This window comes from Corvus cornix, chromosome 7 (assembly GCF_000738735.6).
Source record: "Corvus cornix cornix isolate S_Up_H32 chromosome 7, ASM73873v5, whole genome shotgun sequence".
Classification (NCBI taxonomy): domain Eukaryota; kingdom Metazoa; phylum Chordata; class Aves; order Passeriformes; family Corvidae; genus Corvus; species Corvus cornix.
This window is the reverse complement of record NC_046337.1, coordinates 10,108,969-10,135,096: the sequence shown is the minus strand read 5'-3', so window position 1 is coordinate 10,135,096 and position 26,128 is coordinate 10,108,969. Positions and strand designations below refer to the sequence as shown.

The 26,128-nt window shown below is 44.1% G+C and overlaps 1 protein-coding gene across 12 annotated transcripts in view; it reads left to right on the top strand.

Annotated features, from left to right (window-relative positions):
• Positions 1–327: 327 nt before the first annotated feature.
• The window catches only part of KALRN (kalirin RhoGEF kinase), a 484,636-nt gene continuing 458,835 nt past the window's right edge, over positions 328–26,128 (top strand). For 5 of the 12 annotated variants that reach the window (XM_039555510.1, XM_039555513.1, XM_039555508.1 and 2 more), the window contains exon 1: positions 695–996. In XM_039555510.1, coding sequence (XP_039411444.1) covers positions 924–996 — 73 coding nt within the window. In that variant the 5' untranslated portion in view covers positions 695–923. Of the gene's footprint in view, positions 349–689; positions 997–26,128 lie in introns of those variants that run through there. The other 7 variants (XM_039555517.1, XM_039555518.1, XM_039555516.1 and 4 more) reach the window with 4 other exon arrangements.

Below are 26,128 nucleotides of genomic sequence, written 5' to 3'. Positions count from 1 at the left end.
TCCAAACTCCTTTTTGGCTCTCTAGTCACCGAGGACTGTAAAGAATAAAATATGAAGGCATACCTGCAACAACATGCACTTTCGCTGATCGTTTCCAAAGGAATCGTTCCCCAGAGCTCCTGAACATAAAAAACCCCTAACCCCTTTTCCCCACCCCAAAACAAAGAATATTTTTTTGTGTCCGTGTAACCACATCAGCGTTCACTTTCGCTCCCCGAGTACCTGCCCAGCTGACAGCCGAGCGCCGCGCCGTGCCGTGCCGTGCCCCCGCGGCTCTTCACCAGAGGGGAGACACGGCAGCGGTGCAGCTCGGGGATCCACAGCCACACGGCTGCGGAGCGCACAGGGGTAGGGAATAAAAAAAAAAACCCTCCTGTCCCCGCGGGGCGTCTGTGCCCGCACCTGTGCCCGGCCCGCCCCGCCCGGAGCGGCCGCGCCCCGCAGAGGGGCTGCCCCGGCGGCGGGGGGCGCCGCAGCCTCCCCGGCCGGCCCCGGCCTGGCTCAGGAAGTGCCGGCAGGGAAGCGGCGGGGGCGGCCGCCGGGGGCCGGGCCGGGCTGGGCTGTCAGCGCGGCGAGGGGCAGCGGCGGCGGCGGGGGGAGTGGAGCGGAGCAGGTCGGAACAATAGCGGGTGGAGGGGAGGGGGCCGGCGGCGGCGCGGCTCGGCACCGGCACCCCGCCCCGGCCGCACCGCCCAGCGCAGCCCGGGGGCAGCGCAACCCAGCCCCGGGGCAGCCGCCCCGCAGGCACCGCGGAAGGGATGATCCGAGCGGCGCTCGGTTGGGCTCGCAGCTGAACGCGCCTCCATCCCTCCCTCCCTCCTCTTCTCCCTCCCTCTTTTTCTCTCTCTCTCTCTCGGCTCTCCTCCTCTCTAACTCACTGGATATTACCAGCCGCCGGGCTCGCCGCTGCCTCTCCCCCAGCCATGAATCCCGCCGAAGGGGCGGCGGAGGAAGGCGCTGTCCCTGACTCCGAGGTGGATGCTTTCTTCCGAACAGGTAGGGGAGCCGCGGGGAAGGGGCCAGGGCAGCGCCGGGCCCTTGCCTCCGCCGCGGGATGCGGGGCTGGCGGCTGCGGCGCGGGCACCGCCAGCAGCGGAGCCGTGGGGAGAGAAGAAGAGGGGATGGAGGGGGTCCCCGCCTGCCTCCTCGCTTTGTCCGCCGCAGCCCCTCGGTACGCCCGTGCCCCCGTCGCCCCTCCCGCCCCCGGGAGGATGCTACCGCGGGGCTGCGCTCCCACCGCCTCGGGAGAAGACCGGCCAGGCCCCCGCCCCAAGCATGCACAAAAGCCCCGCGGGGATGCTCGGGGAGAGCTGCCGCGTTGCCACCCCCGCGGGAAGCAGCGCCGGCTGGGCCCCGCCGGGCCCCCGCCCCGGGCGGCGGCGGCCACCCGGGTACCGGCTGGTATTTGCGAGCGGAGCTGGCTGCCTGCCCCGCCTGCCCCGCTCCAGCCGGGCGAAGCGCCGGGCGCTACCCCTGCCGCCCTCGGGTGGGCAGTGACTGAGTGCAGAGGCGCCCTGGGCAGCCCCGCTGCCGGCCGGGGATGCTGACCTCGCGGAGACGGGCTCGCTAAGTAGCTCAGGGCTGGGCGAGAGCCCGGTGTTTCACTCTCCCGATTCAGAGGATGCCGAAGTGCAGCCAAAGTGTAGCTGGACAACAGCAGAGCGTAGAGGGCCTTTGCTAATGAAGCAGTGGTGAATTAAATGTTGTGGGCAATAGGTACGTGCTGGGGTCCCCACTGCATCATCACCCGTTTGTGAGGTGGTGTTTGTGTGGGAGCCCCCAGCTCTGAAACATGGCTTTGCACAGGATGAGCATCTCAGCTGAAGCAACTTGTGGTCTGCATGACACACCCCCCTTCTCCCTCACTCCCTCCCCCGTCAAAATCTTAAGAAAGTTTTATAATATTCTTGGTAGATTATTGTAAAGGATTAAGTACTTGTTTCATAAGGGGATTGACCCTTTTGGGATAGGACTGACACTTACTGCCATAGCTGTTTGTCAAGACTGTTTTTCAGCTGTTTTCCTTCTTCAACCTGCTCATTAGCTACACACAATGCTTTGAGCTCCAGTTACAAAAAAGCAATTATGTAATCACCAAAACTTTAAAGAAGTAAAATCCTGAAGGCCTGCAGCAGCTCCCTGCTATGGTAGACTGCACCCCATTTATGTGAAAACCCTTTGATCTAGAGGATAAGTATGATAAAGTCTGGCTGTGTGTATCTTATAATCCACAAGTCATTAAGCCATAGGATAACTGCCTGTTGATAGCCTACCTGGTTACAAGATAATTTCCTAAGTCTCAACAATGACAGATTTGTTAGAAAAAAGAAAAGAAAAATAGCCCACCAATTTTCCTTTTAAAAGAAACGTGCTAATTAAGGTTCCCCCCTACTTTTTCGCTCTCTCCCCTCCTTCACCCAAAGCTGAATCATTTCTCTGTGACACTGCCTTCTCAATGTAAGCATGTTAGCAGAATTGAATTTGTAGAGAGTTAAATCTGTCTAGCTTATATAAAAAAGTATTCTTAAATGAGGGAAAAGCGCAGGGAGCCATGTAGCTAGACATTTCTCCCAAGCTGCTCCCTTCACCTGAAATTTCACCTGTAGATCCATAAATACTCTTGTAACCTGCATTATACATTTAGCCCTGAGATTTCAGAGCGTCTCCTAACACTTCTGCTTCTTGAGGAAACAAAATCACAGCAACCTCAGCTTAGGAGAGGTGCCTGGGTCCTACCCGTGCACTGAAGCATGTATGCATAGGCCATCCCTGATGGTTGTTTGCTTCACCTTAAGCTTCATCAAAGAAGATGGCAAAATTCTTGTTTCTGCACCATTACACTGCATTTTGTGTCCAAAAAGATGATGTGAAAAAAAAAAAACCCAGACTATTAGTAATTAATTTTGGCTGTCTGCTGTTAGAGTGGCCTGGCAACATCCCTGAGAAATGGGGAAAGCACAAGCACAGGTATGACTTGTGTGAAATGACACTGCTGGTTCTCTGTGTTGTTTGGGGCCCCTTCACTTGTGGGGTTTGCACACTGCTGTTGTGCCTGTGCGAAGTTGGGTTTAATGGGTGGTAGAGAGAACAGCTGATGTGGGGCTTGGGAGGACAATCGTAGCCAGGACACAACTGACTCCCACACCTCTCCAGCTGACAATGGCAATCCTGTCTGAGTAAGGACTGTGAGATGGGGTCTGATTTGTAATAACTACAGAGACCTGCATTGACTTAGCATTCTTTTTCCTTTGATACTAGATTTTTTCTTTTATACCTTGTCTTGACTTGTGTTCTTGATTTGTAAAGCATAACCATTGTCTTAAATGCTCACATCAAATAAAAAAATGGATCTATATGGTTTAAAGATTAGCTGCTCTAATAACTCAAGTGTATACAAAGCAGCCTAAACTCTTCCCAAATTCACTGTTACCATATGGAAAAGCATGAAGTCATCATTCTCTGTTTAAAAAAACCAGAGTTGAAACAACTAAACCTCTCTCAGAGGTTTTTAGCAACCAGCTGGGCTTTGCACTGAGCCGCGAGGATCGATAAGCTGCTCCCTGGTACCGGCAGAGGAGGCTGATGCTGAGAGTGGCGCCGCTCTCAGAGCAGCTCCCCAAGCCAGCGCCCAAACACTCGAGGTACCCATCCCTTATCAGCGGAGACACCTGAGATAGCAGGTTTCTGAGCTGGACCTGGAAAGGCAAACTGAAGATACTAACTTGAAGTAATAAAGGAATGTCTGTTCTGGTGCTTATACCGATGAGAACTAGGAATGACTTTTAAGAAAAGGGTGGATTTAACAACGGTGTAGTTGATGTTGGCAGTCAGTTAAAACCTCCCTGGAGTCAGGCAGGAAAGGGACTATTCTAATTTTCACCATCAGATATATGCAGTAAGAAATTCAAGAATTCTCTTTTAGAGATTCAATCCCATGTAATTTGGATAAATATTAACAGACAGAGGGACACAAAGGGCAGAAATTACTATTGCTGTCTTCAGCTCTGATTTCTAGGATAACACCATCTGCTGAATTGTAGCAGCAATTTCTGCATGATGTCTGTCGCTTCTGTTGAGTAAAAAACTGAATCTATGCCTAGGTACACCTTACCAAGTTTCTTATGTCTGGTTTTTTTTGACAGGTAAAATATGACCAGGTTCTCTGGAACTCATAATAGTCTGTATTAAATGTGTACTGAAACTTTTGTATTGCATGGAATTGAATCCAAATAATTACAGTTTCAAACATAAAGTAAGTCACTTTGCAAAGTGTGCAAATAAGAGATATCATATGAATGCAGACACAGAGAGAAAGCTTTAGCTTCCTGCTTAAGCTGCAGTGTGTTTTGGATACAGGGGTGAAACACATAAGAAAATTCTTTACTAAAAATTTAAATATTTGTAGAGGTCAGTGACAGAACAATTTAGCAAACTACCAATTACTAGTGAAAGAAGTCATCAATATTTCTTATGCTCTAGCAGGTACTGTTTTATTTTCTAATTTATTTTTCTGGCACTTAAGTATAACATTGATTATGTCTGATATAAAGGTGCTGACTTTGTCATCGATACTTCCTGTGAGTGAGTTGGAAATTGACGTTCCATCTTCTTTGGATGCGATGAATTATTCTGTTTGCTCTCTGCTTTTCAGCCAACTGTACTTCTAGTGTTGTTCATTTGTGCACGAGTGACTGGCAGTTCTGCTATTAAATACCTTTAAAATGATTGGCATTGGCCAGGCTGTTTGATCAAAAGATGTGCTTGAAATGATGTCAGCAGAGAAGTGCTCCTCGAGGGTGATCGACTCAAGTGTCTCCTTGCAGAGCAGGTAACTTGATTCAATGGAGTTGTCACCAGGAGTGAGGTGTGTGTGTGTGATGCCTGGCTTCCTTACTTTGAGACTTTGTAATTCATAAGGCCTGGTCTGCTAATGTGTACTGATAAAGGAGGCTCTGTTGTCAGGTCTGTCCTACTGTTTGGAAAGCTCTTGTGTTCTTTGATGCTTTTAATCAAAATCTGTACCACTCTCCCAAGGCTTTGACCTCTGACCCTGTGAGGAATATGAATTTTGTTGTTTTCTTTCTTTAGTGTCTAATGTAGGTGGTTTTTATTTTTTCATGTGACTGACATGGGGGAGGAGCACAGTTGTTTCCCTACAGGTGGGCACCCAGGTTTCCCCCAAGCCTCCACAGTACATGGGGAAGGCTGTGTAGCTCTGCCCTGTGGTTGTCCCATCTCCTCCACCTTGGGACTCTCTGAGGCAGATCTGCTAGTTCAGGAATTTTCATGTGGACATGGGAAAGGACATATAGATGAATCAAGAGGTCTTGGTGGGAATGACTGTCCTCCAGCCCTTCTTGCCATGCAGTTGCTGCTGAGAAATGGGGCAGAAACTGCTGGATTCTGGGGTCTTGTGGCAAAGGAGAAGGATCTCTTTTTGTCTGATGATGGAAGGAAGCAATTTAATGAGTGATTTATGTTCAGAAGAGCGTTTCTTTCCCATACTACTTTCTTGCTTCTCACTCAGAAGTATGTACAGGCAACAGGGATGATATCTTATTTACGATGTGTTTATTCTGGATGAGATTGCATTGTGTTATAGGCCAGTAGGAAGATACTTATTCTATTTGATATTAATTCAATTAATGCTGAACTTACTTTCAGAGGAAGGGGCCTTTCACACCCAGCTTCTGTTCAGAGCTCATCTGTACTGAAGTTCACAATCATTGATTTCCAGGTCAAGGTGCAATAGGGAACATAAGCTAAAAACACAGACATGAGTAAAGGGCACTGTAATAAGGCTTGATAAGGCACCTACAGAAGTTATGTGAGGGAATCTGTTGCCTACACTGTGGTTTTGGGTCGAAACTCTGAAAGAAGTGTAATCCTGCAGTCATCACAAAAGAGGAACCCTCCTAGTGCTTGTGTAGACCGTTTTACCTGTGGACTTAGATGGCTGTGTGAGTCTTGGAATGATGAGTGGCATGGATACAAGTGAGTATCCAGCCTGGCAAGGCAAATACAACTATCACTCTTTCCTACCACCTGCCTCCCATACTGTATTTTATCAAGTCCCATAATAATAACCTACTGGGGAAATATGAGGTTTTAAAAATGGGAGCAACTTTGATGAGTTTGGTGGGTTTTCTTTGCTGTAATTTCCAGGCACACCCCCATGTTAAGAGCCTTTTTGGGAGTCCTCTGGCTGCACAGGTGCTCTGGGCCTCTTGAAGGTTGGGAATGAAGTATTCTGTTGTTTCAGCTGCTGTGACCTTATGGTCTCTGGAAAGGCTGATTATGGATGTATAGCAGCTTTATGGCTCCATGGTGGCATGTACCATACAGTACCCAGTGGTATTTTAAGTACTTCATAGTTACATCAAAGAAAATACTTATGGAGTATTAGGCCTTATAAACCCATAGTGCTGTGCCTTTTACAGCTGGAACTTAAAGTCATGAAATGACTTAGAGGTATTTGTGCTTTTGTTTGATTTGGACTGGTGTCCTGCTTTTAATATTTCTTTGGATAAACAACTCCTGTTTTACAGCCTTGCATGGCTCACGCACCCTGTGTTTAACTGAAGGGACTCTGCCACTTGGGGAATTTTGCCTAGAGAATCTGGCAAGAATAACAGTGAATATTCCAATACACATTTTGCAAAAGAGAGCTGGATATGAAAAGAGAAGTCAAATATGATTGTCTGAATGGAGAGCCTTAAAGTGTAAAGGACTGTAAAAAAAAGAAGTCATAATATTTTGAATTATTTCTTTCCCACTTGCTTCTAGAATGGATTGTGTTACTGCTGTACAGATCCAGAGAACTTCAGAGGAATTGCTTGGGAGTTTTCACGGATGTAACTGAAAACAGAACTTGGCCCAGGCACTGCAATGGCAATGGGAAATCTAGGTTTAAGTCAGTCACCTGTGTGATATGTGGCCTGCAGTGTGTTGAAATGGGATTTAGAGCATTTTGTGCTAGGAATGGAGTAACATTTCAGCAAAATAGCTAAGTTTTCGTGTCGTATTTCATATTTGGTTCAGAATGATCCTTGTATTTGAATCCAGGTCAAAGACTTTCCTCTGTTTATAAGTCATTGTGAAAGTCATTAACCTGTGTGATTACTGTGGATTCACATTAGTTTCAGTTGTTTTTAATTTATTTTATTTTGAACTATTCAGTGAACATATAAGTGATATAAAGTGATATATTGAAACTATGTATGTTCAGTGCTGGAGTGTTAAATATTTAAAACATTTGTTGCAGTTCAAGTAATTTCTGTTACTTAATCAAGGGCTTAGAAGATAATTCTGTTTCTACTTTTAAATATAAATATTCATTTTGTTTGCTCATTTTCTTTAACAAGTTCCCAGAATAAACTGTGGTTTATTGGGTTTTTTTGGTCTCATATCAACGTGTGGCTTTCTTACTAAAATCTGTGAGTGCTTTTTGTTTCTTTCAAATTGCACAAAATGAAAACATTCAGGTACATAGGTCTAATTTGTTGCACTTCCACTTCAAGGCAACAAATTACCTTTAAAACTAAAAATGAAATTCCTTTTATAATAACCTTAATTACATGAACCAGCATTTCAGTTTCACTGATGGAACAAAACTACCATAATTAGGCACACTGTAGTTTTTAGTGTAGGGTCACATCATGCTTTGCTGAGAATAATAAGAGGAAATGAGCTTCAATTTAACATCTTGGTGACTGGCAGACCAGCTGCTCTGGTCATTTCTTTTAGTGAAGTGGCCTTGGGAAAAAGGGTGAATGTATGTTGTTTGTGAGAGAAATTAAATTAACCTTGTTACATAATTAATACCCATATAGAGATGGTGGAGTTTTCAGGTTTTTAAAATACTTTTTTTTAGGTGGGGGGAGGGTAGTTTTGGTGTGTGGAATTAGCTGTGCTGAAGTGGTAGTAGACATGCCTTATCTTTAAAATAACAATAATAAAAACATAACAAGGAAAGATTTGACTCCAAGATGTTGCTCTCTTCTGGGGATTGTGACCCTTTCTTTGCCAGGTGACTGCTTGGTGAAGCAGTAAAGGCAGCAGGTCAGGCGTGCTCCAGTGCAACTGCAATAGAAAGGGTAGTAGTCGGCCCGGGTTGGTTTGTTACCTGAAATCAGAAAATATCTATATCTGTATCTCTCACTGTATATAAATATATCTCCAAAAGCTCTTGCTATAGGTTTCCCGGTAATATCAGTGCTGCTGGCATGGTTCCTGGCTCCTGGAGCGTAGCCTGGTGCTCCTGCTGTTTTAGTGGCAACTGGCAGCCTACTTTGGGAGCAGCATCGTCAGCTGGAAACAATAGTGTCTGATTCTTGTTTGTCAGCAGGGACAATACCCCGCTGATGGGCTGCAGCGGAGGAGAGGGGGCTTCCTTTGTATGGCAGTGCGGGCATGGCAGATGGCTAATTGGACATGATAAACCACGGGGGCAATGGGGAGAAAAAAGAGATCTGCAGGGATTAGCGGCTTGTATCTCCCACACTACAGAAAAAATGTATTTTAAAGATGTTATCAACTTTAGTGCTTTGCCATGAATATATCATCCAGTAATGAAGAAGGAGGACATCCTAATTGAAGTCTTTCCTCGGTTGATGTGAAGTCCACTTTATTAGCTGGGAACAAATCCTGTTACTGTATGGGAAGGTAGGTGAATGCATGGCCCCCAGAGGCGCTGGCATGGCACTTAGGAAAATTAGCAGTGCATATTTTTCACTGGTCTTGTAAGTGAATGTCGGACCGTTGTGCCAAACAGCATCCAAGCTGAACACAAAGAGCTTTGCCAGCTGTGTTTGTCATGAGTGGAAAGTTACGATCCTACCATAGCTTGACTTGATAAGAAGAGGTGTTCCTCAGTGTTGGAGCACTGAAAAGCTAAGCTGATTATCAAAGATGGAATTTATTTATTTAAATGTATTTTCTTGGTCTTATGAAGCCAAAGCCTGAGACCCTTGCGCAAACAAACTTTTGCTTATTTAAAACAGTTTAGTGAAAAACGGAATTAAATCCTCGAGGTTAGGCCCATAAAAATGATCAGAGGAGCTGGACACCTGTCCTATGAGGCAAGGCTGAGAGAGCTGGCGTTCTTCAGCCTGGAGAAGAGAAGGCTCAGAAAAGGATCAGTTGCAATAAGACAAGAGGCATCATTTTTAAAGTAAGAGGGAGTAGGTTCAGAGTAGAGATAAGGAAGAAATTTTTATGATGAGGATGATGAAACCCTTGAACCGTTTGCCCAGAGAAGTTGTGGGTGCTCCATCCCTGGAAGCCTGGACTCTGAGTAACCTGAGGCAGTGGAAGATGTCTCTACTTGTGGCAGGGGTGTTGAACTAGATGACCTTTAAAGGGCCCTTTCAATCCAAACTGTTCTATGCTTCTAAGGTATCCCAGGTAGTTTTTGGTATGAGATGTGTAGGCTTAGCTGATGGCTTCAGCAGCTTCAAGCTGTGGGCTGTGAGCCCAAAATTGTGTCCACAGCCTGGTAGCAGAAATCAAAATTCATTCTGATAAGTTGGATTAACTTCAGTTCCTTTTTTCCTCTCCCTCCCCCCCATCCTCCCAACCAGTTAAACAGCAAGAGAAGGCACATCACAACTTTGGGAGTAACTCCACAGAGGAGCTTTAAGAAGTAAGGCTGAAAGGGAGAGGGGGTCATATGCACTGGTGGCTGCTGCAGTGAGTAGCAGTCAAGTCATTCATTGCTGGCTGTAATTCCCTATTCTGCAAAATGGTATCAAGTGCCCAGAATACTTTGCTATTTTAGTGTCTCCCATAATAATAATGTTATGGCATATAACAGATACATTTAAATTGTAGTAAAAATAAATCTGCAAAAGGTTAAAAATAATAGCTAGCAAGAAACATGCAGTTCTCTGTAGAAGCAGATTTACTTTCTGTGGAAATATCTGGACTGTGTTTCTCTTCCACTGTTTACCACTGCCTTTTCCCACGGGACAAGTGTAGTGGAGACTCCAGATGAAAACTTTCAGGGAGTTGCCTTTGGTTTTCAGCAGGCCATTCAAGTGCTGTACCTGTCAGTCTGCACAGCTTTTGAAGCTCTAGGTGCTTGAGAATATTAAAAACATTGTGAGTGAATGCAATAAAACTTCCAGTTGGACTGTCCTCCTATAGGACCTACGATATTGTCATAATGCAATGATGGTTCTCTACCAGGCCTTATTATTTGTATTGCTGTTCCAGCCACTGATTAGTTCCTTCTGAAGCAGATGCTGTGGGAACACTGAACAAAAAGATGATCCTTTCCATTGAGTGCTTATGATAAAAGCTGTCAAGTGGACTGTGAATTCATTTAACCAAAGATTCATGTTTTGCTTTTGTTTTTAAACATGTCTGAAGGACAAGCCTGAGGAGTTATGGAGTCAAGCACTGGGTGCAGAGCAGAAGAAATGGCTGAGAATAACATACAAGCAGAAGGATAGGGAAGAAATGAGAAAATTGTAGGGAAAGCATGGAAGAATGCCGTAAAGTTACCTAAGAGAGCGCTTCAGAACTGTAGGGCACTTGGCTGAGAAAGGCGTCACAGCCTGCATCCTCTGGGGAAGGGAAGCAGATAATGTCAGTGTGGGGAAGGTCAGAAGCCAGAGGAAATCACAGGAATGAGACAATAAGAGGTTTGATTGGAGTTGTTGCTTTTGGGATAGAAAGCCAAAGGTAGGTTTTCTGACACTAGAGAATAGAATGGAAAGATTGCCTGGGTACATGGTGAAAGGAAGGAACAGGTAAAGCCTATGCATGTTCCATGCTCAAACTGGGTAAGACAGCTGTAAGCGCTATGTCAAAGCAGAGGAAAAATAGCAAGGTTTTCTCTTCTAGATGTCCCTCACCATTGAAGACTGTTATTATCACACTGTAGTCTTTTAATAGTGGTGCACCAGATGCCTGCCTTGCTTTGATGCTGTGAAGAGAAGGCATTTCCATATGAAGTGAAGACACAGAGCCAAAATCCTTGTGTGTTCTGCTTCATGTTTAATGCCTCTTGTTCACAGAAATATGTCATGGAGAGCCGACCTCCTTGGATCTGACTGCCACTGTTCGCAGCAATTTAACTTTCCTGCTCTGCTTTTCTGTGCCGAGGCAGAGAGTTCGGGAGTGGTGCTAATTGAGTCAGTCTGAAGCATTCAGATAAATTTAGTCCGAAGGAGAAAGTCAGGCCTACTGGGTAAATGGTAATGATCTTGTGAGCTTCGAGGAGTTAGATCTAAGGTGTGCGAATCTCCTGTTAACAGCTTGCTCCTATTCAACTCAGTCTTGCTCAAAAGTTAGCTGGAGTGTTAAATAGGTCACTTATCTCTTACAGATTCCTGCTAGTCTGTAATCTGTCTGCTGCTTCAGTTTATTTATCAAATCCCTAATGAGATGGTCTTGAACTCTTTGAGCTAGGAGAAAGTTTTTAACAGTGTTTTGGTTTAAAACACCTCTGATGCTAAAACTGGAGGGGAAACCCTGTTGGTTGGATGAGTTTAAATCAATTGAAACTGATCCATGTGGTAATGGGAGTTTGTAAAAATGACACTTACCAGCATATAAGTCTTTATAATAGGAAAAGATGATTTTTTTTTTTTTAAAGCTGATTGTCTTTGTCATTGAGCCATGCAGTAGGGTGGTACTGTCACCTTGGACCTGGTTGATGCTATTGGGATTGATTTCAGTGTTTGTTCCAGCTTCAGCTCCATCATGATGTTTCAGCCTGGGGGCCTTATGATGCTCATTTGCAGTAGTTCAAACCCAATGACTGATAGGTTCTTTCTCGGGTAGACAAAGGGAAAGTTTCTACATCATCCACCTCCAAAATCAAGAAGTGCTTGATGTACAGCAGGGTGAACAATAATTTCTTTGCTTGGCTCAGCCATCCTCAGCTCCTCTTGGTGTGCAGTGGTAATGGAGATAACAGTAATTAGAAAAAATACACAGAATTAGTACAGCATTTCAGAACACTCTTAAATTTTGCAGTCTTTGTACAAAATAGGGAAGTCTCATCTACAAAAAGGGGAAAATCATGCACAAAACTGTAGTAAGTGGTTTTCTTTAGGTTGTATGGACTTGGTGCCCATGTACTTGAGAAACCCATGTCCTGGTGGTAGAGCAAACCCTGACAAAGCACCTAATGGCTTCACCTTCTGTTGGCAGGGCATGGGCCATGAAAAGCACACCAATCCCTTTTTACTGTAGGATTTTCAAAAGTTCATGCTGAAATGAGAAGTGAAATCAGAAATATATGCAAACTCTTGTCTGTTCTTAAATGACTTAGTATGGGTGCCTATATATGGATGCAGGTGTCATACTTCAGACAGGTTGTACTTCTTGGCCTTAGCTGGAAATGAGATTAACACACCTTGCCTATGTCCACACCAAGAAGTCCAATGGTTTTAAGATTTTTATTACACTTGACCCTATTTTTAAATATATGTAGGTCAGAGCCACAGCTGGTATAAAAAATGGCCCAATGCCAGTGACAGCAGAAGAGCTACAGTAATTGACACAGGCAGAAATTTTGGCCCACGTTCGGCTGACAGACCTGTGTGGGGATAGGGCCAAAGAAGACTGGTAGCTGAGTAAGGATATTTCCAATTCAATGTGTTAATACTTCCACATGATTTTTCTCATCACTGTGCTGCCCAAACACTGACAAAAGAAGGCACTTGGGCTCTGGGTCCGTTCTGCTCACTGCTTGGTAAGGTCCATGTGCCTTTTTGGTAATGAGCATGCTGCTGTGAAAGTTACATCTACTAAATACTAAATGTAAGAGAGGTTTAATGACATGCTATTACAAAGTTCCACCTACCTAAGAATACTTTGCTTTCCAGCCCAGGTTTGCTAATGTATTCCATATTTCACAGAGATCTCTCCATGAATAGAGTGCTGTCAGGAGCCATTTACAGCTCTGATCCTACTTTGTTGTTGTTTACAAGTGCCAGGTTCCTTTTTGCTGCAGAGTCAGCTGCCCTACCATGAAGTTTATATTGTGGATGTCTCTCATGAGCATGTTAGTTACTTGGGGCATGGGATGTTACCTCCTGACTGGTTCTATACAGCTGAGTTTAATAGAGCTATAACCATAGTATATGATTTCCTTTTCTTGGTCTCATTTTTCCTTGTACATTTTCCTCTTGGACTATATCTAGCAAATGTAGAACCTGTGTGTTGCTATTCCAAATGTTTGCTTAATGTGGCGTCGTCTGGGGTAGAATAAATACCTGTGGCCTTCTGAAGAGCACTGATTGATTGCACATCCCACCTATGTTTGCCCAGTAACATTCTCCATGGAACATGTGAATAAGACAACTGCAGAGACTTCTAATTAGGTGCTACTCCAAAGAGTAATTTTCACACTGACAAACAGAAAGTCACATTGCATCTTCCTTTGGGAATCTATAGACAAAGGAAAGTTTCCTCTTTGGAATTTAGCTTTAGAGACAGAAGCTGTGGGAGGTGTAGCACAGGCCGTGATCACCAGTCTGAGGCCTGTAGAGATTCATGTGGGAGCTCTCTTCCCCCTGTAAATGCCTGTGGTGGGTTGACCTTGGCCGGTGCCCATCAAGCCACTCTGTCACTCTCCTCTTCAGGCCAGGGGGGAAGAAAATAAGATGGAGAAAAAACCCTCGTGGATCAAGATAAAGGCAGGTTGATAAAGAAAAAGCAAAGGTTGCACACAGAAACAAAGGAAAACAAAATATTTTAATGTCTACTTCCCATGAGCAGGCAATGTACCACCAATTCCAGGGAAGCAGGGCTTCGGTGTGTGTAATGGTTGCTCCAGAAGGCAAGGGTCATAAATAACAAATGACCCCCTTTCTTCCTTCTTTCTCTTAGCTTTTATGCTAAGCAGACATCATACAGTATGGAATATCCCTTTGGTTTTATTTGGGTCAGCTGTCCTGGCTGTGTCCCTTCTCAAGCCTACTGGTAAGGGAGGGAATGTGGGAGAGACGGTGGTGGTGCTGTGAGCTCTGCTCAGCAGTAGCCAAAACACTGGTGTGTTATCAACACCTTTCTAGCTACCAGTGCAAAGCACAGCACTGTGAGGGCTGCCATGAGCTGGCAGCATGCCCAGGTAGCCAAGGAGGTCGGTGGCATCCTGGCTTGTGTCAGAAATAGCATGGCCAGCGGGACCAGGGAAGTTAATCCCCTGTACTTGACACTAGTGAGGCACCTCTGATCCTGTGTTCAGTTTTGTGTCCCTCATGACAAGAAGTATCAAACCCATGCCCTGGCTTGTAGATGACCCCAATCCAAATGGGCCTCCAATTAGTTCTACTGAAGGAAGGAGAGAGTGCTATCACTCCTTTTTGAGAGACTCTGTCATTCCTTTTCCTCTTGTCCTGCTCCTGGGATGTGCAGTGACCTCTGTTTGTACACAAATTAGCTGAATGTCAAATAGTCAAGACAGAGACTTTATACAGTTTAAACTGAAAATCTTGAAACTAATAGGATAAATGTGGAGGGGAGACTAAGGGTGCAAGCAGGAAAAAAGGGAGGTTTTGGGGTGTTTTTTTGGTTTTGGGTTTTTGGATTTTTTTGTAAATCTGACATGCAGCTATGTTAGCAGCTGCAGCTAATGACTTCTGGAGAGATCTCCTCTCCTGGCTCCTTTTTTGCTCTCCAATCTGTATTTTCCCTGTGAAGTGTTCCAGGAACTGCATTTAAACCTCCCTAGACATTACTTTTCCTTTTGGTGTGAGGACCCCTTGCAAGCAGTGGCTCAGGCAGGAGGCTGAAGCAGTTAGATTCCAGAGGAAACCAACTGTAGCAATCTATTTTTGAAAGGTTATTCTGATGAATTGGATTTTATGACCTGATTTGAACTGGTGTTGAGCACCCATGTGTTACGTTGCTGCAGCCTGGACCACAGGAGTGTCCCCGTGTGCTGTTCTGTCATTCCAATTCTATCTGCTTTCTGTATCAGACAGTACCAAATTATTCTCTCCATTCTTAATCCTGTGTCAGTAGTGGAAAGTTGCAGATCTTTTGCTGAGGAAAATAAAACTTGTTACATTGCAGTTTCTTGGCTGTTCTGTTTCCCTTCAAGTAGTGGGAGTTGGGGTTTGGGGCTTTTATGAAACATTATTATGCTTATTTTGACTATCTTTAAAAAATTATTTAAAAATCTTCTATGACCAAAGATTTTATGCAAGAGTTGACATAAGATTCATCCTTAATTTTGTTACAGAGCTAGAGATAAAGGTACTATACTAAGACTTAAAACATCAAGCATCCAGAACTCTCAACTACAGCTGAGAATGAAATTTGAACAACCCTGATCCAGAAAGCCAGGGGCTGTTGCAGAATCAATCCCTGGCGCCTTGTCTGGACAGGTCCTTGCACTGCTCCTCTTAATATCAGTGGCACAGGAGCTTTACAATGCGATTTTGGCGGGCACCAGCCTGGGCTTGTACTTCCTTGTAGGAGGAATTCAGCATGTAGGAGTGAATATAAACCTTGTATTCAGTCCCTTAAAACTGTCTCAGTATTTCTATTGTATAATTCTACACAATATTTCAATTGTGCTGAAGTAACTTGAGTTGATTCTCAATCCAGGAACAAATGGGAAAGCCGTAATGGATGGCTTTGGATTAGGTATTGATGCTCAAGAAAGCTGTCCAAGTGACACACTTTTACACATGGATAAGTAAATGAATATGTTAATGTGTAAGTTTAGGACTTGTCATGGAGTGTGGAGGTTTTTATCATACTGAAGTCCTGCTGAGACTCTGCTGACAAATGGGAATTTTAGATAGAAAGCCTCCATGGATGAGTAGGTGCTAAGGGCTCTGTGGTTGGCACCCATCTATTTGAGCCCCTAAGTGGCACTTAGATATTAGAAGTTCACTTTTTTTGAAGTTAAGGCTTGAGGTTCATGGTTTTGAAGCTGTTGGTACAAATAAGGCATTCCCTGTGCAATTTCTGGAAAGGAAGGCTGCATTTCTATGTCTTGCCCAGATTCCTCTTGGGGTAGCTATATTCTCTGCTTTTCCACTTTTCTACTCTGTGGTTGTGCTTTGCAGTGCTGGTGTGCATGAGTAGTAGCTGAGTTTGACTGCATGAATTGCTGCATTTTCATTTTGAGAGGTGATTTGTATATGTGACTCTTCCATAGGGCTTCAGTGTGAAAATCATATTCTTAGCACCTCTGCTTGTCTTTGCGTAACGTCCCTTGCTTTAGTTAAGGTAAAATAAACACAGTCTCTGGCAGCTGTGTCAGGAACAGCACATACAGACACCATGTCCAGGCACCCCATCCTTCCCGGCTGCTCCCAGAGCCATCCGGGAACACACGGGCTTCCCCTGCGTCACGCCCCAGCCTCTGGGCCTAAAGGAAACCTCCTTGGATCTTCAGCTCTTCCTGTCCAGCTGCACATGGGTCCAGCACGTCACCGCTCATTGTTTCAGATGGCAAAGTGCGCCGCGGTCTGCAGCACGAGAGGAACTGGAAAATGTTATTTTACAACAATGTTATTGTTATTAAAGAGCTCAATAAATGGTTAAGTACCATGTGTTGGTCGGACAGAGCTTCCTTACTTATGCTGCTTGATAAGAGACTTACCAAGGTGTGAGAGAACACCTGCTATGAAAAGAAGGGGAAAGGCAGGCGTTGATTTTCTCCAGCATCCCAAATCAATGGGTGCTTTTTCTGGTGTTGACTGGAATTGAGTTCCCAATATCTCAGCCCTCTTCTGCTGTTTTGCTTGTCATGTTTTTATAGGCTTAAATTTGGGTGCAGCAGCTGAATTGCAAGCGCTTCTAACAAGAGCTCTTGAGCTTCTGCATCTGTAACTTTCCTGAGGCTCCCCGAGGAAAAGGCTGGCATGCTTTATCTGGCAGACAGCTCAATTGATACTTCTAAGGGTTTACTTTCGTGGTGTCAGTGCATCTAGGTGCAGCCAGAAACATTCATCCTACAGTTGTGGGTATCCCCAAGTTCCATTTACAAGTGGCAGTGTTGCAATAGAAATGCCTCAGCAGTAAGGCAGTAAGCGAGCATAAAGCAGTAAGGAGTGCTGCATCCCTGTGAGACAGTTGTATCTTTTTGGGTGGGAACCATAATTTGGATATGGAACCCAGGGTTTTAATTTTATGCATCTCACCTCTTCTGATCTATGCCAGACCAGAAGGTTCCTCAATTACTCTTGTTCATCTTAAATACCAGTTATCCCCTTGCTGTGGAAACAGATCCATTGCAGAACAAGGAATTTTTTGCCTTAGAGTAATCCTAAGAGAAAAGATTGCTGCTGTGAAAAGTAAAGCTCTTGGTGTTCTTGTTCTGTGTTCCCCTTGTCATCATTAAAGCTTCTTGTGTTAGCTTGTGAGCAGCCCACATCCTTACCAGCTTTCCCTGCTGTTGGAGCCTGCAGTGAGACAGTAATCCTGCATTTACCATCACAGTGTCTTCGCATACAGTGTGATTTTACAAATCTGATATTATGTTTCTCTGCAGGAACAAGAGCAACAACAAGCCAGCTAAACAGTGGTGTTAGCAGAAGTAAGCAAGTATCATGCCATCTGACAGTGCTGGACAAACAGCAAACTAATTTCCGCCTTGTAATACCAAGGTTGTAGATAAGTTTAGAGGATAATGTAAAATGCTGGAGATGAAGACCCTACTTCTGCTCTGGCCTACTGGATGATATTAGGCAATTAGTGTTGCTCCATGCCTCAGTTTCCCTCTGAGAGTTGGGTAATTGGCTGTGGATAAAAAGCCCTGTAAAATAATAGCCCTTAAAGCAGTGCATATAACAGTTATAAACACAGAACATTGTCATCATCTCCACTCCATAAATGTGAGGAACTGAGGCAGAAAACGGTTTGCCAAAAGCTATTGATGTAGCTGGGGCAAGAGTCCTCATTAGACCTCTGGAGCTGGCAGCTGCCTGACCAGCCTGCCGGCTTCATGCTGCTCATGGCTCTCCTGCCCCTGCCACCAAGCACCACAGCCTTGGGGGAATGCAGACAACTTTGGTGTGGGGAACAGATTTAGGCCCATTCCTTTCACTGTTCTTGCTGAGTGAATTGGAAAAGTCATAAACAAAATTGTTTTTATCTAGGAAAAAGGTTTTAGAGTCGTCTGCTAAATAGTACAAAGTATATGGGACAGCATTGTCCTAATTAGTTTTCTGTCAAAATTAACAGCCTTTGAGTTCAGTAGGAACAGATTTAGGCCACCATAGTGTCTTTGAAAAATTCACAAACTTTTTGAATATGAGTTTGAAGCTTCAACATCATGGAACCTCCTCTGAGCAGAGCTTTACTCTTCATATAAAACATTCTCCCTCCTTAAAAGCCTGCGTCTTAGTGTAATTTGAATCCATCTTATTTTAGGGTATATATTTAGTATCCAGCTGATTTTTTCCCTCTAAAGTTCTTGGATAGCAAGTCCACTAGGAAATCTCAGCATTGCCAAACCATTTTAAGACATTTGGAACTTCAATTACCTGCTGAACTCTTAAAAAGTAATTTGGTAATGAAAGCAGTGAATGCATTCTGCAGTGTTGAAGGATTGCTTACAGAGATAAAATGGTTTTGGCTGTAGGTCAGATAAATACTTTTATGATGAAGCATATGTGGAACCAGTTTTTCTCCTTTTTTTTTTTTTTTGAATGAATCTGAAGAGTCTAATCCTTCAGAATATCCCCAAACAAATTTTGGATTACTAGACCCTGTGTTCTTAAATGAAGAGAAACATTTATTATTTTGCACCTAAGGAACATCTTTCATCTTGATATATTTTACACAGACAAATATGTTCAGTTTTATCCAAACTTCTGTGAAACAAGAAAATGTAATTTCCCACTCTAGAGCTATGTTAGCCAGCAGTAGGACATGATCTGACTCTCAAGTTGGGCTGGTAGCAGAGATTGCTGGAAAATGATACGGGATGACATGCCTAGGTAAGAAACTTGGGGAACAGATTCTTGGAGTCTTGCTATGTTTGACATTGACTCAAATGTGATCCTGGTCACAAGTCTGGTGCCTCTTGTGGGGGAACAAAAGAAGGGTACAAAACTGTTTGTCTCCCATTGTGAGTTGCAGATTATGTTTGCATGGATCCGTTAGGAGTTCTGCCCATGCCTGGGAAGCCAGAGAAGGGCTCTGGTGTGTGTAACCACAGCCAGCGTAGAGGAAGAGAAAGATCTGAACTGCCTGGCTACCATACAGGTAACACGTGGAGCTTTTCTTGAGGGAGAGAAACTTCTCAGCTCTTCTAGTGTGCTTCCATTGCTTCCATTTTAAAATTCACATTTCTGGAGTGTGGTGGCTAAAATAAATACCCACAGAGCCCTGGTTTGAGAGGTGATTGAATTACTGTGGGATGCCTGTCTTGGTGTGTGGCTATGTAGTATTAACAAGTTTATTCTAGTCACCCTAAAATGAGGAATTTAGTTGAAAGATGAAGACCATTAGTACCAGAATTGGAGGGGGGAAGGAGGGGGAGGTTAAACTGTGATAATGGAATCTGAAGCTGAGTTTCGGAGTTTCCTGTGAATCATACTGTAACTTTTTACACTCCATAGTTTATCTAGGACACTGAATGTAGCCTCATTTGCCATTTTTTTTCCTGAACTTACAGCATCTACAGCTGTGGCCAGATGTGCTACTTGGCTTGCAGCTGAGCTGGGTTCAAAGGCTTTGAACCCAAGCCAGACTTAAAGTGCCTGGGCACTGTCCCCACAGCTGGGGGTTGGTGTCTGCAAGCGTAGCTGCACATGTACTCCTTCTCTAACCTAAATCAGTCAAAATTGTCTGGGTTAAAGAAAACCCTCCATGCTTTTAAATAGAAAGCCAACCTGGATCGTTTTGACACAACCGGGTTAGGGAGCGACTGCACACAGATATAGTGACAGATTGTAGGGGCAGAACCCAGCTCTGCTGCTGCTGTACCCTGAGTGGGACCACAGGCCAAGGAACACTGTTGTGTGAGAGTTCAGGAAGCTGCTCTGACTTTTGTCCTATACAATAGTCTTGTTTGTAGGAAACCATGAAATAGGCTAAGGGAGAGAAATGCAGCTGGTGTTTCCCAGTTTTAGCCTCTGATGGCCACTTTGCAGCCTGATGCCATCTATTGTAGATGTATGTTCCTGCCCAAGGGCCTGGTAATGGCTGCATTTTCCCCTATAGGCAATTTGGAGCAACTTCAAGATTCTGCTAAACTGTGCTTGCTTTCCTGGGCTGAAAGGAGGCTGCTACCCCGGCAGTATTTTCTGTATAACGTCAGTAATTTTCAGATATTTATGCACATGAGTGGCACACATGTAATCTTGACATGAGAGATGCTCTGTGGGTTTTCAGAGTGTTCTAAACATGCTGATAAGAGGCAGATACAGCAAGACTTTCTGCAGAAACTGAATGAAAACATTCAAGATTTTAGTTCACAGAGGGTAGTATGAAAATCTCTTGGGCGAGTTTGTAAGCGTGTGGGTGTTTGACATTGGACTTGACAGTGATCTCATTGATTTCTGCTGTGCTCAGACTCAATTACTTTGGCTTAACATCAGTGCATTTGAGAGCAGAGTTAGGCCTGCTGAAAGTATGGATACTTTTTCTCTCGTCTTGGGGAATCTTTTGGCAGTGGTTATGCAGGTCACGTCCACATGCTGTGACCTGTCTGCACAACAAGCCACCACTCTATCACTTGGCTTTAAACATTTCCGATACCTTCAGCTATGAAAAAGCATTTTCTCACCCTGTCTTCCCTCCCCAGGAGATACAATTCCCTTGTTCCCATAGCACACACACTGGATGCTGTGGTCCAACCCCTCACCAGGGCATTGTGTTCTTGCCATCATGTCCTCTTTCAGTTTCTGGTGGAGACAACAAGAGGAGAGTCCTGGTTTTGTGTGTAGACTCATTCAGGAGAGTCGAGCATCCATATAAACAAACGGAGGAAGCCCTGCTTCCACCAACAGTGAGATGAGCGGTGTATGGTGCTGAGGAGAGATGGCTGGGCCATTGGATAGGGTGTTCCCCAAACACCAAGGCCTGTGTCATTGACTTCAGTGATCCCATCTGGTGCATGTTGCAGGTGTGTTGATGATGACTTGTGACAGCTTCATGTCCTGTAGCCCTAAGGCTCATGAGAACCAGAAAGAAAAGACTTTTCCTTGTTGGCAATTACTTCCAAATGCATTCACAGCACAACACAGTGCTTCCTCCAGCTGTCTGAGGCAAAGACTTGACCTCTCCTTGTTTCACCTCTTGTGACATTTAGTCATAACAAACAGACCTAGATGTGGCAGTATGTTTTTCTGGGTCACTGAATGCATTGTATGCTTGTCCTTCAAAGGAGAAATACAGTATCTTTCATCACAGCCCATTAGCTTGTTTTTGTTAGTTTTAATTTTGTTGTAGTCTTTTAAACCCAGTCATTTTGGGGCTGTTAGGGGAAGCCATATAAGGTGTTCGGACAGTACTCTTGGGCACATGGTGTGACTCTTGGGGGTGGTGCTGTGCAGGGACAGGAGGTGGACTTGGTGATCCTTGTGGGTCCCTTCCATCTCAGCTTATTCTGTGGTTCTGTCAATAGGTGTAGTTCATCTGGGGAGAAATGAATTGATTCATACTGGAAGCACACTTCCTTGTGCGCACACTCCTGCAGGGCTCCACCATGAGGCAACAGCCATGAGTCCAATCCAGAGGGTCAGTTCCACTGCTGTGCAACCTCTGAGGGGGTGGGATACAAAATCCCACAACAGACACCAGTGGGGCTGACCTGTCCCAAAACAGACTCTGGCCTCAGGTGGTTGCATTTGGCAAATCTACAATTTCTCCTGTGTTATGAGCATGTGCTCCCAGCCAAGGCACTCCGGTCTCCGGCTTGCTGTGTTATATGTAGAAACAAGTCTACACACAGCCTACAGGCTGTCTTCAGCATTTTGAAAACCTCTGTGCATGAATGGTTTATCTGCACATCTGGAAATGAGTTTGATTGACACAAAAACACAGGGAAAGCTGCATCCCAGATGCTTTTGCTATGATTTGGTTGTGTTTTCTGTGAATACTTGGCATTTGTAGCACTGTCTGGTCTCCTTCAAATCATATACCTGCCTGGAGGCTAGGACTCTGTGAGCTCATGGCTTGAGCTGGAATTGGCTACCTTCAAACTTAAGCACTACTTTTCTGCAACAACTGTCTTTTATTTGTAGAATTTCAGTCCAATTTCATGGTATGCAGGCTGTTTCACTTATCATTTTGCATGCTTTTTCCACGCCATCTCTGTGTCCCAGCAGTGCAATGGTCTCCACATAACCTCGTCCTGAAAATTTTGGTGGTAAGAATAAAAATGTCCATGTTTATTGATAATTTCAGGAGAAATCTCTTCAGCTTTTCTTAAAAAAAATAAAATCAGATAATTTGACATGTTTGGACAAAACCACTAATAACTGAAAAATTTTGTTTGAAAACTACCCAGAATATTAGAATAGAAATTATTAGCTGGTAAGTACTGTATATTTCCCAACAAAAATATTATTTTCTTTGAGAACATGGGGCACTGATTATTTTTCTGAGTCAAAGACATATTTCATAATGAAAAGAAAGTTTTGCTGAAAACTCCTTGTTCAGCCCTGCTCCTCCAACTAGTTCCTTAAGCACCTCCTAAAAAACCATTCTGTTTGTATCACCAGTAAACTACCATGTTTTAATACTTCCTTCAAAATGAGATTTGATAGCATATTAACAAACAAACAAACAAGCAGGCAAGCCCGTGACCTGCATGTGCCAGAGTTAATGGAGCTGTCAGCTCTGTTCGTGCCATGGTGATTGATGGGTGCTCTGATGGAGTGGCCTCTTCCCTCTCTTTCTGCCTTGTCTGCATGTTAATACCTCCACTCACTGAATAACGAGGCACTTTAATACAGTTTTGTCTTATTTTGTTTCTGAGTGCTGGCAGGGCTGGGATTATGTCTGTGTTTCTCTGAAGCACCTGTCATGCTTCTGGCCAGGAGGAATTTTACCTGGAGATGAGAATGCCCTTGCTTTATGGGAGCACCAACCAGTAAAACCGGTTGCCATGTTGTATTTCAGTGAATCTACAGATTTGTTACTAGGGGTAGATGAGGTCCTTATCTTGGAATATATGGGATTGCATAGATGTGCGTGGGTATGCCTGGCATTTTGGGGTGGTTTCAGTGTGACAGAGGTGTGGGTTTGAGGGCATGAGGGGCACACAACGGACTGTTCGTGGGCTTCTTGCAGGAGTTTCTCCAGGAAGCTTTTGGGGGACACTCCTGAAAGTAGAGAGCAGACAGACAGATCTGTGCCCATCTTGTCCTTGTGTCTGCTCCTGAGCCAACTTTTGAGGACCAGTGTGGACACAACCAGTGCAGTTGTATGTGGTTCCCTTGTGGATGTGCTGGCTGAGTTATACCTTACATGATGGATTTGCTTGACTTTACACTTTATGTACAGGCACCTGAAGCTCATGTTAACCATCACAAGCAATGTTTCACCATGTGGACATGATTCCTTGTGGAAAGTTATCCATAAGGGTGATTTATTTCTACCCATGAACCACATATCTCAAATATACAGATTGCCAGTATTTTGTAGAAAGCTTTAAAACCAAGAGGTCTCAGTGAAGTTTAAATCCTTAAGTGTTTCTGTTGATAGTTTGGAAGACAGTTAACAAAGCTTAAACCATCCCCCCACTACCCCCAAAACAGCTCTGCAGCTTCCTAAAAGGAGGTTGTAGCAAGATGGGGATCAGTCTCTTGTCCTAAGTAACCAGTGATAATAGGACAAGAGGGAATGGTCTCAAGTTGCACCACGGGATGTTTAGGTTGGATATTAGGGAAAATTGGTTGAAGTTTCAACACTGAAAAAGGGTTGTCAAACAGGCTGCCCAGGGAAGTTGTGGAGTTATGCGTAGAGGTGTTTAAGACGTGTGGATGTGGCACTTGAGGACACGGTTTCATGGTGGCCTTGGCAGTGCTGGGGTAATGGTTGGACTTGATTTTGGGGTCTTTTTCAACCTAAATAATTCTATGATTTTAGAATTTCAAGAGCTCAGATCTTTTCCTTGTCACAATGATGGTCCAGATCACTCTTTATTCACTTCTCTGGTACGAGGCAGCGTTCTCTGCTGCAATGCACTTCCTGTTTGTCCTACTCGATATTCCTGTCTTTAATATGGGCATTTATGGTAGGGCCAGCTCAGCATGTTAATAAATTTACGAGCCCTTGGTGACATTGTTAGTAAGAATAAATATTTTAAAAGACAAAGGCAGTTTAGAGATCCTGGGTTAGGTGTCTCAATTTAAGCAGGAAAAGTCAATTGATACTCTGAATAGCATGTGCCAAGACTAGAGATTTAACAGTGTGGAAGGAAGGGGGCTTCGGGGAAATCTGCCACCAGTGAATATGGGATTGTTTCAAACACTGCAAAAGACCTTAAGATGTTTGGATCAACTACTGCTGTGTGATCACAGTGTGTGAGGAGGGTATATGAGAAGCAGGAAAGCCAAGATTCTCACTAACAAAATATAGTTCCCCACATACTTTTATACTGTTTCAAAAAAAAATTATTTTGGGAGTCTGGTGGGTCAAAGTGGTCCCAGGGCTGCTGTCTTGTGTAGGATACTTGGAAATCAGTAGACCTTAGGGGTAAGTAATTCTTTCAAGATTGCAAATACCCTCTCCCTCCTATTTGCTTCAAAGATAAGTCTTGGAATAAAAGAAAATTCCCTGTTTCTGTTGACAAATATTGCAGAATATAGCTATGTAGTGTATGTGTGGGAAAGCACCAATTTACCATGTAGCTGCAGTCAATTTTCATGCTATTTGGAAGTCAAAAAGTATCACAGTTCCAGAAGGACAACAGAGCTGCAGTTTGCAAGCTCTGCTTGCTCCTGCTCTTGTGCAGTATTTATCCACCAAACTGTGCAGAGGGCTGTTAGCCACCAAGGTGCTTGGAGATTTATCTCCCAGGCTGGCTTTGTTTCACTAAGGGGTATGGAGCTTTCATCCCCTCATCAAGCTACTCTGGAGAGGTTTAGTGTTGTGAGAATGCCAGTGCATGGTACAGCTGTCATAGTCCTGCTGCTCGAGCAGAAAGTTATGGCAAGAAAAGACAGATAGATGTGGTGGTGGGTTATGAGACTGACAGATTTGCTGTCATGTCTCATAGCAGTTTAGGTGAGATAAAGCTGTTCTTTATTTATTTTATTTTGTCATAGAGTGCAAAACTTGAGCAGAAATAAGGGATATTTAACAAGTAAAAGGAGCCTAATTTTCCTATGGGTGTAAATGTGGAATTTCTCTACTGACTAGAGATGATTAAAAAAACCATCTCAGCTAAGTGATTCAGAGGAAGCAGACAAGGTACAAGGCAGTGACAAGCACAACCTCCAGCATTCTGGGGACAGAGTCCCAACCCTCATTGGGACAATGTGAGCAGTGCTCACCTGCAATAGGTTATCACAACTTTATTGAAATTGTTTTCATGTGTGAATTGCTGTCATCCTTCCAGCAGCTGTCAAAACCCTCCCTTGGGTGTCTTCTCAGAGCGCTCTGATCCTGATGCAGGAGGCCACTTGAGCCTGGGCCCCCTGAGAGGTTGCTGCTCATGGCTGATCACACGGGAAGATGTGCTACACCACATGAAAATGAAGCAATTAGGGAAAAACCTGGAAACTGGGTTTAAAGCCAAGATTTTTAATAGTTATTACTGACTTACTAAATATTCTGGCCCCTGCCAGTAGTTCCTGAAAAGGAGTTTAGAAACTGGGGCTAGTCCATGCTGTTAGTATTTGTTAGTATTTATGTTTTGATACCATATATGTGACTATTTGTGTCAGAAGCTGTTGCCTTAAGCCAGCCAAGTAGTGAAATAAAGGTCAGCCGGTCTCTTTCTCCTTCTTTGTGCCTTCACAGTAGGTCTGCATGCCCATAACCTGTCCACTGAATGTGATTTAGGATGTCTAAGAGGAAAAGGATATTTTCCTGCATATATGAGTGTATTTCTGTCTCTGAAGTAAAATGTGAAGAATTAAAAGGAAAAAATCCATTCATTATGTAATTTCCTCCCCCACTTTACTGTATTTCCTTTGAAAAATGTAATCCCTATGACACTTGGATGTTCCAGTGAATTTGTTTTAAAAAAATC